The 15,265-nt window shown below is 56.0% G+C and overlaps 1 protein-coding gene across 8 annotated transcripts in view; it reads right to left on the reverse strand.

The window, feature by feature from the left end:
- WHRN (whirlin) overlaps positions 1-15,265 on the reverse strand; it is a 76,096-nt gene that overhangs the window by 39,650 nt on the left and 21,181 nt on the right. For all 8 annotated transcript variants that reach the window (XM_064171403.1, XM_064171402.1, XM_064171400.1 and 5 more), the window contains exons 2-3: positions 11,148-11,363; positions 168-293 (exon numbers count right to left, since the gene is read on the reverse strand). In XM_064171403.1, the coding sequence (XP_064027473.1) occupies positions 168-293; positions 11,148-11,363 (342 nt within the window). The remainder of the gene's footprint in view (positions 1-167; positions 294-11,147; positions 11,364-15,265) is intronic.

Consider the following 15,265-nt stretch of genomic DNA (forward strand, 5'->3'; position numbering starts at 1 on the left):
TGCTCTGCAAAGCCAGCTCCAGGAACACAGCCCTCACCTCTCCATCGAGAGCCCTGCTTGGCCAAGGCAGAGGGGCAGAAACAGCAGCAGTTGGGTGCTGGCATGATCCTGCAGCCACAGCACAGGAAGCTCTGCCTCCTCCCAGCTCCCTCCAGGGGCACTCTTACCTTCAAGCCAGTGCTCTCTGCCTCTGAGCCCTTATCCACCCCGGTGATGTAGATGCCCAGGGAGTACTCTGCTCCTCCTCGGATCATGAGGCCCAGGGACTTCCCTTCATTCAGGACCAGATTCACCTGCAGAGGAACAGGAGCAGTCACTCAGGTGAGCACTGCACAAATGCTGTGCCAGCCTCATGCTCTGGGCAACCAGCAGACCCCTGCTGCTGCCACCAGCTCCCCATTGCTTCCCCAGTGAGCTGCACACCCTGGGACACAGACACCAGCTCTGCAGAGCCTCCAGACAACCAGCCCTAAAGTGAGCAGCACACCTGGGACACAGCCACCAGCTCTGCAGAGCCTCCAGACAAGCAGCTCTAAAGTGAGCAGCACACCTGGGACACAGCCACCAGCTCTGCAGAGCCTCCAGACAAGCAGCTCTAAACCAGCAAGACCCTCTCAGCTGGCTCCTGTAGCAAGGCAGAGGGAGCAGAGCAGGCTCAGCTGCTCCCAGGGCTCCCTGGGCTTGTCCATCTCCCCATGCCTGCACAAATGGGCAGGACTGACTGTGGCTCAAGGCTGTTTCAGAGATCCATGGCCTGCAGAGTGGACTCCTGGGCTGCAGCAGCAGAAGTGTGGCCAGCAGGGCCAGGGAGGGGATTCTCCCACTCTGATCTGCTCTACTGAGACCCCATCTGGAGTCCTGCATCCAGCTCTGGAGCCACTATTACACAAAAGATGTGGAGATGCTGGAGAGTGTCCAGAGCAGGGCCAGGAGGATGCTCAGAGGGCTGCAGCAGCTCTGCTGTGAGCACAGACTGAAAGAGTTGGGGCTGTGCAGGCTGGAGCAGAGGAGGCTCCCAGGTGACCTTCTTGTGGCCTGCCAGCAGCTGAAGGGGGCTACAAACAAGCTGGGGAGGGACTTTTGAGGGAGTGCCAGGACTGGGGGGGATTGGAGCAAAGGTGGAGGTGGGGAGAGTGAGGCTGGAGGTGAGGAGGAAGTTGTTGAGCAGGAGAGTGGTGAGAGGCTGGGATGGGTTGCCCAGGGAGGGGGTTGAGGCCCCATGGCTGGAGGTGTTTGAGGCCAGGCTGGCTGAGGCTGTGTGCAGCCTGCTCTAGGGTAGGGTGTCCCTGGGCATGGCAGGGGGGCTGGAACTGGCTGCTCCTTGTGCTCCCTTCCAGCCCTGCCTGATTCTGTGATTCTATTACAATGTCCTGTGTGTCCCCAGAGAGCTCCACAGCTAACCACAGGCTTGGGGAATGGCAGCAGTTTGATGTAGGGAGGCATTTCCCAGTGAAGCATGGAGAACATGCAACAGTTATCCCACTCCAAGAAGGACACTGAGGTGCTGGAGGGAGTTCAGAGAAGGGCAACAAAGCTGGTGAAGGCTCTGGAAAACAGGGCTGGTGAGGAGCAGCTGAGGGGGCTGGGGGTGCATAGCCTGGAGAAAAGGCTCTCCATGCCCTGTGCAGACCTGGATGGAAGTCCAGGTAAGGATTGAAGCCTGCCCTGAGCTCCCTCCAGGTGGCCTCTGTTCACTCACTGCATGGCATTTGCTAAATGAATGACTCTGGGTCCTTTTGGGTTTGAGTTTTGTGCCATGTTTTAAGTCAATCCTGGCAAGAAGGAAACAGCAGGGCTGAAAACAAATGAAAGAAGCCCAAATGTGTTTCACACTGATAGAGAAGGGGGGGAAAAAAAGAACAGAACCAGATCCTTTGTGAGTGCCTTTTGTATTTAAAACTCTTGGCTGCAGCCAAATCAAAAGCTCAAACCTTTACCTGGATGGAAAAAACCATTTCCAGCTTCAAGTCAATAATTAAACCTGCCCTTCTAGGGCCACAGCTTCACACAGGGAATTCAGCCCAGAGGTTGCTACTGAAAACCCATTTTCTGTCTCAGTGGTGGTGCAGCAGCAAGGCAGAAATCAGCAGCAGGACATAAACCTACCTCTCAGGGCAGCCCACTGCAAAATCCTGCACTTTAAGAATCCTAGAATCACAGAACTGGGAAGGATCTCAAAGCTCATCCAGTTCCAAGCCACTGCCATGGACAGGGACACCTCCCACCAGCCCAGGTTGCCCAAGGTCTCATCCAATCTCGCCTGGAACATCTCCCAGGTCCCTCTCCACAGGGCTGCTCTCCAGCAGTCACCTCCCAGCCTGGACTGCTGCAGTCACTGAATAGTTGAACTCAATGACTTCTGGAGGTCCCTTCCAACCCCTCACATTCTGTGATTCCAGTCCCCTCATCATCCTCATATTCCTCCACTGGACCCTCTCCAGCAGAACCCTGCCCCTCTTAAACTGTGGAGCCCAAAACTGAACACAGGACTCAAGATGAGGTCTTATCAGTGCCCAACAGAAGCAGAGGAGAACCTCCCTGGATCTGCTGGACACACTCTTCTTAATGCACCCCAGGATCTCATTGGCCTTCTTGGCCACCAGGGCACATTGCTGTGCCAGGGATGTTATCCACCAGCACTCCATGAGTAGCAGAAACACAGCAAAGCACAGAGAGTCCCAGCTGAGGCTGAAAAGAGGCTGCTGAGGGCAAGAGTCCCTTTCCACAAGTCCCTGAACTACAAATCTACCTACCAGCACCTCCCTGGAGCTGGCAACACAAAGGGTAGCTCCACATCAACACATTTCCATTCCCTTGAACACTATCCCAAGGGGCTGGGTAAGCTGAGAAGCTGCTCCTCACCAGATACCATCAGATAGAGTAAGAGATACTCCTTCTAAGCCCGAGGTTCTGCTGGCTTGCTTGCAGGCAGCTAAGGGCAAACGGAGTCTTCAAGAAGCAGAAAGCAATGACCACAGCCCTGAGCAAGAAAGGTCTGAAAGACTTCCCAACAAACCTGCAGGCTGGAGTTTTGTGTGCCCAGGGCTGGCCTCCTCAGTTTGAGAGGGACAGGGATACACCAGAGAGTGTCCACTGGAAGCCAGGGGGATGCTGAAGGGACTGGAACATCTCTGTGGTGAGAGAACAGCTGTGTGGAAGCGACTGAGGGAGCTGGGGATGGGTAGTGTGGAACAGAGGAGGCTGAGGGGAGACCTTATTGCTTCTACAGCTGCCTGAAGGGATGTTGTGGAGAGGCTGCTGCTGGGCTCTGCTCACAGGTAACTGGGACAGAACAAGGGGGAATGGCCTCAAGCTCAGGCTGGGGAGGTTTGGATTGCACAGTAGGAAGAAGTTTTTCGTGGAGAAAGTGGTCAGGGACTGGGATGAGCTGCCCAGGGAGGTGGTGAAGTCACCCACCCAGGATGGGTTTCAGGGTGGTTTGGATGTGGTGCTTGGGGCTGTGGTTTAAGGTAAGTCTTGTAGAGCAGGGTTCTGGGTTGGGCTTGGTGCTCCTGAGGGGTTTTGCCAAGCTGCATGGTTCTGTGCTCCTGTGAAAGGCTGAGGCACCTGGGGCTGGTTAGCCTGGGGAAGAGAAGACTGAGAATCATAGAATCAACCAGGTTGGAAGAGAGCTCCAAGCTCAGCCAGCCCAACCTAGCACCCAGCCCTGCCCAAGCAACCAGACCATGGCACTAAGTGCCCCAGCCAGGCTTGGCTTCAACACCTCCAGCCACACAGACTCCACCACCTCCCTGGGCAGCCCATTCCAATGCCAATCACTCTCTCTGACAACAACTTCCTCCTCACAGCCAGCCTAGACCTCCCCTGGCACAACTTGGAACTGTGTCCCCTTGTTCTGTCCCTGGCTGCCTGGCAGCAGAGCCCAACCCCACCTGGCTACAGCCTCCCTGCAGGCAGCTGCAGACAGCAATGAGCTCTGCCCTGAGCCTCCTCTGCTGCAGGCTGCACCCCCCCAGCTCCCTCAGCCTCTCCTCATAGGGCTCTGCTCCAGGCCCCTCCCCAGCCTTGCTACCCTTCTCTCAACACCTTCCAGCACCTCAACAACTCTCTGCAATGGAGGAGCCCAGAACTGGACACAGCACTCCAGGGGTGGCCTGAGCAGTGCTGAGCACAGGGGCACAAGAACCTCCCTTGTCCTGCTGCCCACACTGCTCCTGAGCCAGCCCAGGATGCCATTGGCTCTGCTGCCCACCTGGGCACTGCTGCCTCAGCTTCAGCTTCTCTCTACCAGCATCCCCAGGGCCCTTTCTTCCTGAATCTGATCAGTGCTGATCAACATCTAAAGAGTGGAGGGGGGGAGGAGGTAAGGGGATGGGTCCAGGCTCTTTTCAGTAGTGCCCTGTGATAAGATGAGTGGCAATGGACACAAATTGCAACCCTGAGAGCTCTACCTTAACATGAGGAGAAACTTCTTTACTGTGAGGGTGCTGGAGCCCTGGTGCAGGCTGCCCAGAGAGGTTGTGGAGTCTTCTCTGGAGACTTTCCAAGACCCATCTGGATGTGTTTCTATTTGACCTGCCCTGGGTGATCCTGCTCTGGCAGGGGAGTTGCACTCAGTGATCTCCAGAGATCTTCCAAGCTCAACCATTCTGTGATTCTATGAAACTCAGGCTGCATGAAAGCACCTAAGCACTGCTTAAAACGATGGCACTGCTGGAAATGCCAGAGAGTAGAGCTGTTGAGGGCTTAATTGCATTTCTTAATCAACTGATCCCTGCAGCTCTCCAAATAAACCCTGTGGAAATTGCAAGGGGAACTCAAGCTGCTGGCAAAAGAGCAGCAGCAGCAGGAGGGGCCAGGGAAAGAACCACTCTTGGAGCACTCAGCTTGCTGGAAAACTGCAGATCTAGGGAACAGCTGAGGGCTACAGTAACTGCTGGCAGGTGTGGGTGCTGCTTGGTCAGGCCAGGGAGTGATGAGGGAGGCAGGAAGGAGAGACAGGCACTGGAGAGCCAAATGGAGATGAGCTGCTTGCCAGGCTGGAGCAAAGGCTGAGTCACTCTGTGCTAGGGGTGCAGGGATCAGAGCAGAGACTATTTCACATGCTGCTTCTCCAGGATGAATAGCTCCAAGCCTCTCAGCCTCCCCTCTTAAGAGAGATCACAGAATCATTGAATGCAGGGGCTGGAAGGGACCTCCAAAGCTCATCTGGTCCAGCCCCCCCTGCCAGAGCAGCATCAGCCAGAGCAGGTCACACAGGAACACATCCAGGTGGCTCTTGAATATCTCCAGAGAAGGAGACTCCACAACCCCCCTGGGCAGCCTGCTCCAGTGCTCTGTCATCCTCACAGGGAAAAAAATTCTTCCTCAGGTTCCCATGGAACCTCCTAGGCCTTAACTGCCACCCACTGCCCCTTGTGCTGTCAGTGGCACCACCCAGCAGAGCCTGGCTCCATCCCCCTGGCACTCACCCTGCACACACTGATGACCAGGAGTGGGGTCACCCCTGAGCCTCCTCCTCTCCAAGCAGCACAGCCCCAGCTGCCTCAGGAAGATGCTCAACTGCCTTCATCACCTCTGTGGCTCTGCACTGCACTCTATCAAGCAGCTCCTGTCCTTCCTGAGCTGGGGGGGCCCAGAGCTGGACACAGTGCTCCAGATGAGGCCTCACCAGGGCAGAGTAGAGGGGCAGGAGAAGCTCCCTTGACCTACTAAACCACAGCCCTTCTAACCCACCCCAGACTGGCACTGGCCTTCCTGGCCACCAGAGCACACTGCTGGCTCATGGCCTTCCTGCCAGGACTCCCAAGTCCTTCTCCCCTTCCCTGCTCCCCAGCAGCTCAGCCCCCAAGGTGCACAACTCTCCCAACACCACCCTAAACCAGAGGCAGCAAGCAGGGCTGTGCAGAAGGGCAGCTGCTCTGGGGGGGCACCAGGACATGCAGGCAGGGTACCCTCCCTGGAGCTCTCTGAGAAGGGTCAGGCTTTGCCAAGTTCATGGCAGCACAGATACTGCTCAGTCCCCACCTCTGTCCCTGAGCCCTACCAGGGCTGCATTTAGCCTCAGGCTGCTCCTGAGTGCACAGGGCAGAATCGTTTGGAAGACCAAGGTCACAGTTTCCATTTCAGTTTCGATGGTGAAGCATTTGCCACCTCCTGTGGTAGGAAATGAAGGCAGAAAGCACCACCAGCAGGCAGGCAGGCATCTGCTAGGAGCTGACTCTTGCATGGGACTTCTCTTCTCTGGCTTGATGACATGGCCTGGTGGCAGACTGAACATTGCCATTAAGGGAAGCTCTTTCAGACAGGAATTACTCTGCAGCAGGATGATGCAGCAGACAGCTGTGTGAAAGGCTGAGGAGGTTTCAGCCACGCCAACAGCTGTTTCTGTGCCATCCCTGCCACCACACAACAAAAACACCACTTTAGGTGGCTTGTGGGGTTCACCCTCCTCCTGCTTGCCAAGAGAACCCCACTGGGCACAGCTCACAGGAACCAACTCCCACCTCAGTAACTGAGGAGCAACAGTCCCAGCTGCCAGGGATGGTGAATCATAGAATCATAGAATCAACCAGGTTGGAAGAGAGCTCCAAGATCATCCAGTCCAGCCTAGCACCCAGCCCTAGCCAGGCAACCAGACCATGGCACTAAGTGCCCCAGACAGGCTTGGCTTCAACACCTCCAGGGATGACAACTCCACCACCTCCCTGGGCAGCCCATTCCAGTGCCAATCACTCTCTCTGACAACAACTTCCTCCTCACATCCAGCCTGTACTTTCCCTGGCACAGCTTGAGTCTGTGTCCCCTTGTTCTATTGCTGGGTGCCTGAGAGAAGAGGCCACCACCTAGCTGGGTGCTAGGTTGGACTGGCTGAGCTTGGAGCTCTCTTCCAACCTGCCTGATTCTATGATTCTCAGTCTTCTCTTCCCCAGGCTAACCAGCCCCAGGTGCCTCAGCCTTTCACAGGAGCACAGCACCATGCAGGTTGGCACAGCCCCTCAGGAGCACCAAGCCCAACCCAGAACCCTACACTACAGGACTCACCTTAAACCACAGCCCCAAGCACCACATCCAAACCACCCTGAAACCCATCTTCCAACCTGATTGATTCTATGATCTCATGCTCCAGTCACCACAGGGAACTAACCACAGGCCCCTGAGCAGCCTGGATGCACTTTGAGATGTCCCTCAGAGCAAAACCCAGCAAGGTCAGAGCAAGCAACCAGTGAGACACACAGGGAAGCTGCATCACTTCACACTGCAAATGTCATTACAAACTAATAGCCAGAAATCCTTCCTTAGCTCTCCTGCATCTCCTTCATGCTCAAGCAGTCACCATTAGCATCTCAAACATTCAAGCCAGGCAATGCCATCACAGATGGATTCCTTTTTGGGTTGGTTTTGTGTGGGTTTTTATTTTCCCCATGTAATAATTGCAGCTACTTTTGGCTGCCTGAAGGCAAGGAGATGTTCACATTCTTTTCTTGAAGGAGATTTTCTATCTCCTGCTGCACCAAAAGCTTAAAGGAAGGAGCAGGTCCCCTGGCACTGCAGACATGAAAGCAAGGATCCAGCTGATGAAATGCTGTGTTGGTTGTGTTGTTCTTTTTGTTCCACTCACACAGAAGGAGCTGCCTGACACTCACAGAAGGTTTTGCACTCTTTGTCTTCCTCCCAGCTCAGCAGCACCTATGAGTCTGTTTTGCTGGCTGAAGGTTTCCAAAGAGCTTTTAAGGAGAGGAGCTGATGGTCCTGGGAGTACCTCAGTGAGGACTCACAGCACAAATGTGCCTCACTGCTGGGAGAAATCCAGAGGAGCTCAGCCTGGGAAGGGCTTAGAATGGAGTCATTCAGGCTGGAAAGACCTTTAATCTCACCAAATCCAACAGTGATATGGGTCAAGAACTGGCTGGAGGGTTGGGCCCAGAGAGTGGTGGTGAATGGTGCCACATGAGTGCTGTGTCCAGTTCTGAGCTCCTGAATTGCAGAGAGCTGTTGAGGTGCTGGAAGGTGTTGAGAGAAGGGCAGCAAGGCTGGGGAGGGGCCTGGAGCAGAGCCCTGTGAGGAGAGGCTGAGGGAGCTGGGGGTGTGCAGCCTGCAGCAGAGGAGGCTCAGGGCAGAGCTCATTGCTGTCTGCAGCTGCCTGCAGGGAGGCTGTAGCCAGGTGGGGTTGGGCTCTGCTGCCAGGCAGCCAGCAACAGAACAAGGGGACACAGCATCAAGCTGTGCCAGGGCAGGTCTAGGCTGGATGTTAGGAGGGAGTTGTTGTCAGAGAGAGTGATTGGCATTGGAATGGGCTGCCCAGGGAGGTGGTGGAGTCTCTGTGGCTGGAGGTGTTGAAGCCAAGCCTGGCTGGGGCACTTAGTGCCATGGTCTGGTTGGTTGGCCAGGGCTGGGTGCTAGGTTGTGCTGGCTGAGCTTGGAGCTCTCTTCCAACCTGGTTGATTCTATGATTAGCCTCAAAAAGCCTTGCAAGGAGCAGCTGAGGGAACTGGAGTTGTCTGCTCTGGAGAAGAGGCAGAGGGGAGACCTCATTGCTCTCTACCACTACCTGAAAGGAGGCTGGAGCCAAGTGGGAGTTGGTCTCTTCTCCCATGGAACAAGTGACAGGACAAGAGGAAATGTCCTCAAGTTGCACCAGGGGAAATTTAGGTTGGATATGAGGAATAATTTCTTCCCCAGAAGGGTTGTCATGGCCTGGCCCAGGCTGCCCAGGACAGTGGAGTCCCCATCCCTGGAGGGGTTTCAAAGCCTTGGAGATGTGTAGCTGAGGGATCTGGTTTAGGAGTGGCCTGGCAGTGCTGGGTTAACAGTTGGGCTTTTGATGATCTTCAAGGTCTCTTCCAAATAAAATGTCCCTTCCAGCCCCTACCATCCTGTGAAACAATTCCATCATCCCATGACTGGAACAGGATGGGAAAAGCCAAGCCAAGGGCAGCTGACAGTCACCAGCACTTCCCTAAGCCCCACTAGGGTTGCTTCTGCATCTGACAGCAAAGGAAGCTCAGTGGATTCACTAGGATGAACCACAGAGGGACTCAGCCATGCAGCAGCTCCTGGTGCCTGCTCCAGAAGGGACTCAGCCATGCAGCAGCTCCTGGTGCCTGCTCCAGAAGGGACTCAGCCATGCAGAAGCTCCTGGTGCCTGCTCCAGAAGGGACTCAGCCATGCAGCAGCTCCCTGGTGCCTGCTCCAGAAGGGACTCAGCCATGCAGCAGCTCCTGGTGCCCGCTCCAGGAGGGACTCAGCCATGCAGCAGCTCCTGGTGCCTGCTCCAGAAGGGACTCAGCCATGCAGCAGCTCCTGGTGCCTGCTCCAGAAGGGACTCAGCCATGCAGAAGCTCCTGGTGCCTGCTCCAGAAGGGACTCAGCCATGCAGAAGCTCCTGGTGCCTGCTCCAGAAGGGACTCAGCCATGCACCAGCTCCTGGTGCCCGCTCCAGGAGGGACTCAGCCATGCAGCAGCTCCTGGTGCCTGCTCCAGAAGGGACTCAGCCATGCAGAAGCTCCTGGTGCCTGCTCCAGAAGGGACTCAGCCATGCACCAGCTCCTGGTGCCTGCTCCAGAAGGGACTCAGCCATGCAGCAGCTCCTGGTGCCTGCTCCAGAAGGGACTCAGCCATGCAGCAGCTCCTGGTGCCTGCTCCAGAAGGGACTCAGCCATGCAGCAGCTCCCTGGTGCCTGCTCCAGAAGGGACTCAGCCATGCAGCAGCTCCCTGGTGCCTGCTCCAGAAGGGACTCAGCCATGCAGCAGCTCCTGGTGCCTGCTCCAGAAGGGACTCAGCCATGCAGCAGCTCCCTGGTGCCTGCTCCAGAAGGGACTCAGCTGTGCAGCAGCTCCTGGTGCCTGCTCCAGAAGGGACTCAGCCATGCAGCAGCTCCTGGTGCCTGCTCCAGAAGGGCCTCAGCCATGCACCAGCTCCTGGTGCCTGCTCCAGAAGGGCCTCAGCCATGCAGCAGCTCCTGGTGCCTGCTCCAGAAGGGACTCAGCTGTGCAGCAGCTCCTGGTGCCTGCTCCAGAAGGGACTCAGCTGTGCAGCAGCTCCTGGTGCCTGCTCCAGAAGGGACTCAGCTGTGCAGCAGCTCCTGGTGCCTGCTCCAGAAGGGACTCAGCTGTGCAGCAGCTCCTGGTGCCTGCTCCAGAAGGGACTCAGCTGTGCAGCAGCTCCCTCCTCTCCCCACGGATCGGTTACAGGATCACACAGAGGCTGGCAGCAGCGGTTTCCATTTCAAGCCTTTCGATAATGAATGCTTCTGCCTGCAGATACCCAAACCCCACCCTTGCAGGCATACAGAGCAGATGGGCTGGAGGCAAAGGGAGCCAGACAGGAGCTCTTTCTGTTGCCTGCTGAACAGGGGATGCCTCCAGACACCTTGAATCTAACCTTGCCCAAGCTGGAAAGTTCCCCAGCAGCACTGCAGGCTGGAACCAGAGCAGTGCATTCACCAACGTGCTGCTTCCAGCCCTTCAGCCTCCTCTCTGCTGTGCTTTCCCAAATGTGCCTGCTTGTGAGCTTTTTCCATATGGATTCCAGAGCATTCAGATCGATTAGAAATGGGAGTGGGGGGTGGTGGAAATACCCAACTCATCCCCAGCCCTCCCCTCTGAACCTAGAACCATGCAGAACTCAAACAGCCCTCGGGGGTACCTGTCAGTTCCTGGTGACTGAGCTGAACGAGCCAGGGACATGCTGCAGTTACTGGGATGGTATTTGTGAACAGAACAACCTCCTTTCAACAATTCAATATGCAGCTAAATGCACAAATGCAAATGAAAAGGAAGAAGAAACCTCCCTGGCACCTTTTTTTTCCACCTCTCCATGAAAAACCCACTTCAGATCCTGGAAGGCCACTCCAAGGTCTCCTCCAAGCCTTCTCCAGGCTGCAGAGCCCCAATTCTCTCAGCCTGTGCTCAGAGCAGAGCTGCTGCAGCCCTCTCAGCATCTTGGTGGCCTCCTCTGGACTGGCTCCAACACTTCCATGTCCTGCTTGTGTTGGAGGCTCCAGACCTGCACACAAGACTCCAGGTAGGGTCTGAGGAGAGCAGAGCCAAGGGGCAGAATGCCCTCTCTTGCCCTGCTGCCCACACTGTGGACACAGGGTTGTGTCTGGGCTGCACTCACACTGCAGCAGGCTCATGTTGAGCTTTCCATCACCCCAGACCCCCAGGGCCTGGCCCTGGCTCACCTTCTTCTCGTCTCCCTCCTGCAGCAGCTGCAGGTGGCTCCTCTTCTCGCTGTCCTTGCGCAGGGAGCTGTTCTGGTGGTGGGGCAGCCCCGTGGGGGGGGACACACTGCGGCCCTGGGGGTCCACCCAGGTGTAGATGTGGTTGGTGACGTAGCCCCCCGGGATGCGCCCCACGGAGTGGACAGACAGGTTCAGCTTCTTGCAGCCTTTCAGCACCTGGAGGGCAGGGCAAGGAGAGGAGTTAATGGGCAGGAAAGGGGAAGGACAATCCAAGGAGAGGAAGGAGTTAATGGGCAGGAAAGGGGAAGGACAATCCAAGGAGAGGAAGGAGTTAAAGGGCAGGAAAGGGGAAGGACAATCCAAGGAGAGGAAGGAGTCAATGGGCAGGAAAGGGGAAGGACAATCCAAGGAGAGGAAGGAGTTAATGGGCAGGAAAGGGGAAGGACAATCTGTGTCAGGACTCTAGGCTAGAGAGGGTTTTGCTCTTCCTCGAGGCTGAAAGATCTCAGGCTACACTGCAGCCAGCAGCTGAGCAACACCAAAAAGCCAGTGGAAAGGCTGAGATCATGGAACTGCCTGGTTGGAAAAGACCTTAGATCATACAATGGCTTAGGTTGGAAAGGACCTCAAAGATCATCCACTCCAGCCCCCTGCCATGGGCAGATGCTTCTCAACTAGACCTGGTTGCTCAAGGCTTCATCCAACCTGGCCCTGAATACCTCCACAGAGAAGGCATCTACAGCCTCTCTGAGCAACCTGTTCCAGTGTCTCACCACCCCTGTACTAAGGAACTTCTTCCTAAGATCCAGTCTAAATCCACCTTCCCTCAGCTGTGATCTAGCACAGATCACACAGGAACACATCCAGACAGGCCTGGAAAGGCTCCACACAAGGAGACTCCACAACCTCTCTGGGCAGCCTGTGCCAGGCTCTGGGACCCTACAGTAAAGAAGTTGCCCCTTGTGTTGAGCTGGAACCTCCTGTGCTGCAGCTTCCATCCATTGCTGCTTGTCCTATCCCAGGGAGCAGTGAGCAGAGCCTGTCCCCCCCTCCTGGCAGCCCTCAGATACTTAGAAACATTTATCAAATCCCCTCTCAGTCTTCTCTTCTCCAGACTAAGCAGCCCCAGGTCCCTCAGCCTCTCCTCATCAGCCATGCCCTCCTGTCCCCTCATCATCCTCATAGCCCTCTGCTGGACCCTGTCCAGCAAATCCCTGTCCCTCTTCACCTGGGGAGCCCAAAACTGAACACAGTATTCAAGATGAGGTCTCAGCAGGGCAGAGTGGAGGAGATTAGAACCTCCCTGGATCTCCTGGACACTCTTCCTAATGCCCCCTAGGCTCCCATTGGCCTTCTTGGCCACCAGGGCACATTGCTGTGCCATGGATGTTCTCCACCAGCACCCCCAGGTCCCTCTCCACAGGGCTGCTCTCCAGCAGTCACCTCCCAGCCTGGACTGCTGCAGTTTATTCTCCCTCCCCAGATGCAGGACTCTGCACTTGGCCTTGGTGAACCTCATCTGGTTCCTCTGTGCCCAGCTCTGTCTGTGCAGGTCTCTCTGGATGGCAGCACAGCCTGCAGCTGTCTCAGCCAAGCCTCCCAGCTTGGTGTCAGCAGCAAACTTGCTGAGCAGACTCTGTCTGTTTGTGCCCTCATCAGTGGCACTGATGAAGATGTTGACTAGGACTGGCCCCAGCACTGATCCCTGGGGCACACCACTGATCACAGCTCTCCAGCTGGACCTGGCACCACTGATCACCACCCTCTGAACTCTATCTTGCAACCAGTTTCTAGCCCACCTCACTGCCTGCTCTTCCATCCCACACTGCCTCAGCTTGCTCACAAGGATGTCATGGGAGATGGTGTCAAAGGCCCTGCTAAGGTCAAGGCAGACTACATCCACTGCTCCCCCTGAATCTACCCATTCAGTTATGGCATCACAGAATGCTATCAGGTTAGTCAAGAATGATTTCCCCTTGCTAAATCCATGCTGACTACTCCTGATAGCCTTCTCTCTTCCAAGTGCCTTGAGATGCCAGACCTTGGGACCCAGATGCAGAGATCTGCAGTTACTCCTCCAGCTTCCACCAGGAGAAGCTGACACAGGCTTTATAGGAAACTCAAATTAAGACACAGGAGTTCTCCCTGGGGACAGTTGTTAAGTGCTGATCCCTCCTGAGCACTGCAGATCTGCTCTCAGAAAGGAGGTGCTTTGGGGTTTCTTTCTATACATGTGGCCTTCTGATGAGCTGCTGCTGCAAAGTCTCCTCTTCCTGCTAAGCAGAGAAGCTACCAAGCAAAACTTCTGTAACCAGGAAGAACTAAAGCCAGCAGCTCTTCAGTAAAGAGGAATATCACCAGCAGTGCTGGGCTGGCTGGATCCCAGCTCTGACCTGGCAGAGCCAGAAAGAATCCAGCTCACCACTTCCCAGCTCAGCATCTCCATCCCACAGAGCAATCTGGCTGCACATTTCTCACGTGCTCCTGAGGTCACCATGTGCTCAAACAAGGACTGTGAAACCAACAGCCCCACCTGAACTGCAGAACACTCCAGCATCCTGGGCTGCTGGCTGTCTCCAGCCGTCTCTCCTTCACTCCCCTGGTCCTTCAAACCCATCACCTGCCACCATCTCTTCTCTCCCTGCCAGCACATGGAGCCCAGATGTGGCAGACAGGCAGAGGTGCTCACCACACTCCAGTCTTGCTGGCATCAGCCCAAGTCTCACTGGGATAATGGAGCTCTTTCCTCTTGTCCACCCCAGAGTATGACTCAAACAGACACCACGGTGCAGGGACCCACTCATGCTTCAGGGCAAGGTTCAGCTTCCCAAGCCAAAGCTGCCATGCTTAGGAACTCCTCCTTAAGCTGCTATAAACTCCACAGCAATGGGCTAGGGGTGGCAGGGAGGCTTCTCACCTAGCCTAGAGCTACCAGTGCTGGCTAGCCCCTGTGAGATGGAGTGCAGCCCCCCCCAGAAACATTCTCCCAGTCATTCAAACCAGAGCTGCCTGTGATAAACCTCTCCTAAGCCTGGCCAGCATCATTTTCTCACCTAGGCACAGGGAGAGGGCAAGCAGCAGAGGGAGAGGGCAAGCAGCAGAGGGAGAGGGCAAGCAGCAGAGGGAGAGGGAAAGCAGCACGGGCAGAGGGAAAGCAGCAGAGGGAGAGGGCAAGCAGCAGAGGGAGAGGGCAAGCAGCACGGGCAGAGGGCAAGCAGCACGGGCAGAGGGCAAGCAGCACGGGCAGAGGGCAAGCAGCAGAGGGAGAGGGCAAGCAGCAGAGGGAGAGGGCAAGCAGCAGAGGGAGAGGGCAAGCAGCACGGGCAGAGGGCAAGCAGCACGGGCAGAGGGCAAGCAGCAGAGGGAGAGGGCAAGCAGCAGAGGGAGAGGGCAAGCAGCAGAGGGAGAGGGCAAGCAGCACAGGGCCCCAGGAGCAAAGAATCATCTCTGAACGAGGTCACAGCTCCTCAGCAAATGATGAGGACAAGCAGGGATTTGTCCAACTGGTCAGGGCCAGTCCCCACTGCCACAGGAATGCCACATGACCCACACTGCAGCTGGCACTGCCACCCTTCCTCCTCTCTGTTTGCACTGGCCCTGGGCATTCCTCACCTCTCTATGTTCATGCAGTGCCTCAAAGCTGGCTGCTGGATGTCACTGTCATCTGAGGAAGGCACAAGCTGAAAACTCAGAGCTGAGGCTGGTTTAGAAGCATGCAAAGGCCCCTCCAGGAGTTGCCCTCCCCCTTTTTTCCTGCACTCACTGCCACCCCCTCCCCACACAGGAGTGATGCAATTCTCTTTCTCAGGGCATCCACCCTGGCAGGGTAGGACCAAAGCTAACCAAAGTGGTGGCTGAGAGGGAATCCTACTAATGTCTATAAATACCTGAGGGGAGGGTGTCAAGAAGGGGACAGGCTCTTTCTGGTGGTGTCCTGTGACAGGACAAGGAAGAACAGGGACAAACTGCAGCCCAGGAGGTTCCACCTCAGCACAAGAAGAGAATTCTTTGCTGTGAGGCTGCTGGAGCAGCTCAGAGAGGTTGTGGAGTCTCCTGCTCTGGAGATTCCAAACCTGCCTGGATGCCTTCCTGTGTGACCTGCCCTAAGTGATCCTGCT

The sequence above is a fragment of the Pogoniulus pusillus genome, chromosome 35 (genome assembly GCF_015220805.1).
Source record: "Pogoniulus pusillus isolate bPogPus1 chromosome 35, bPogPus1.pri, whole genome shotgun sequence".
NCBI lineage: Eukaryota > Metazoa > Chordata > Aves > Piciformes > Lybiidae > Pogoniulus > Pogoniulus pusillus.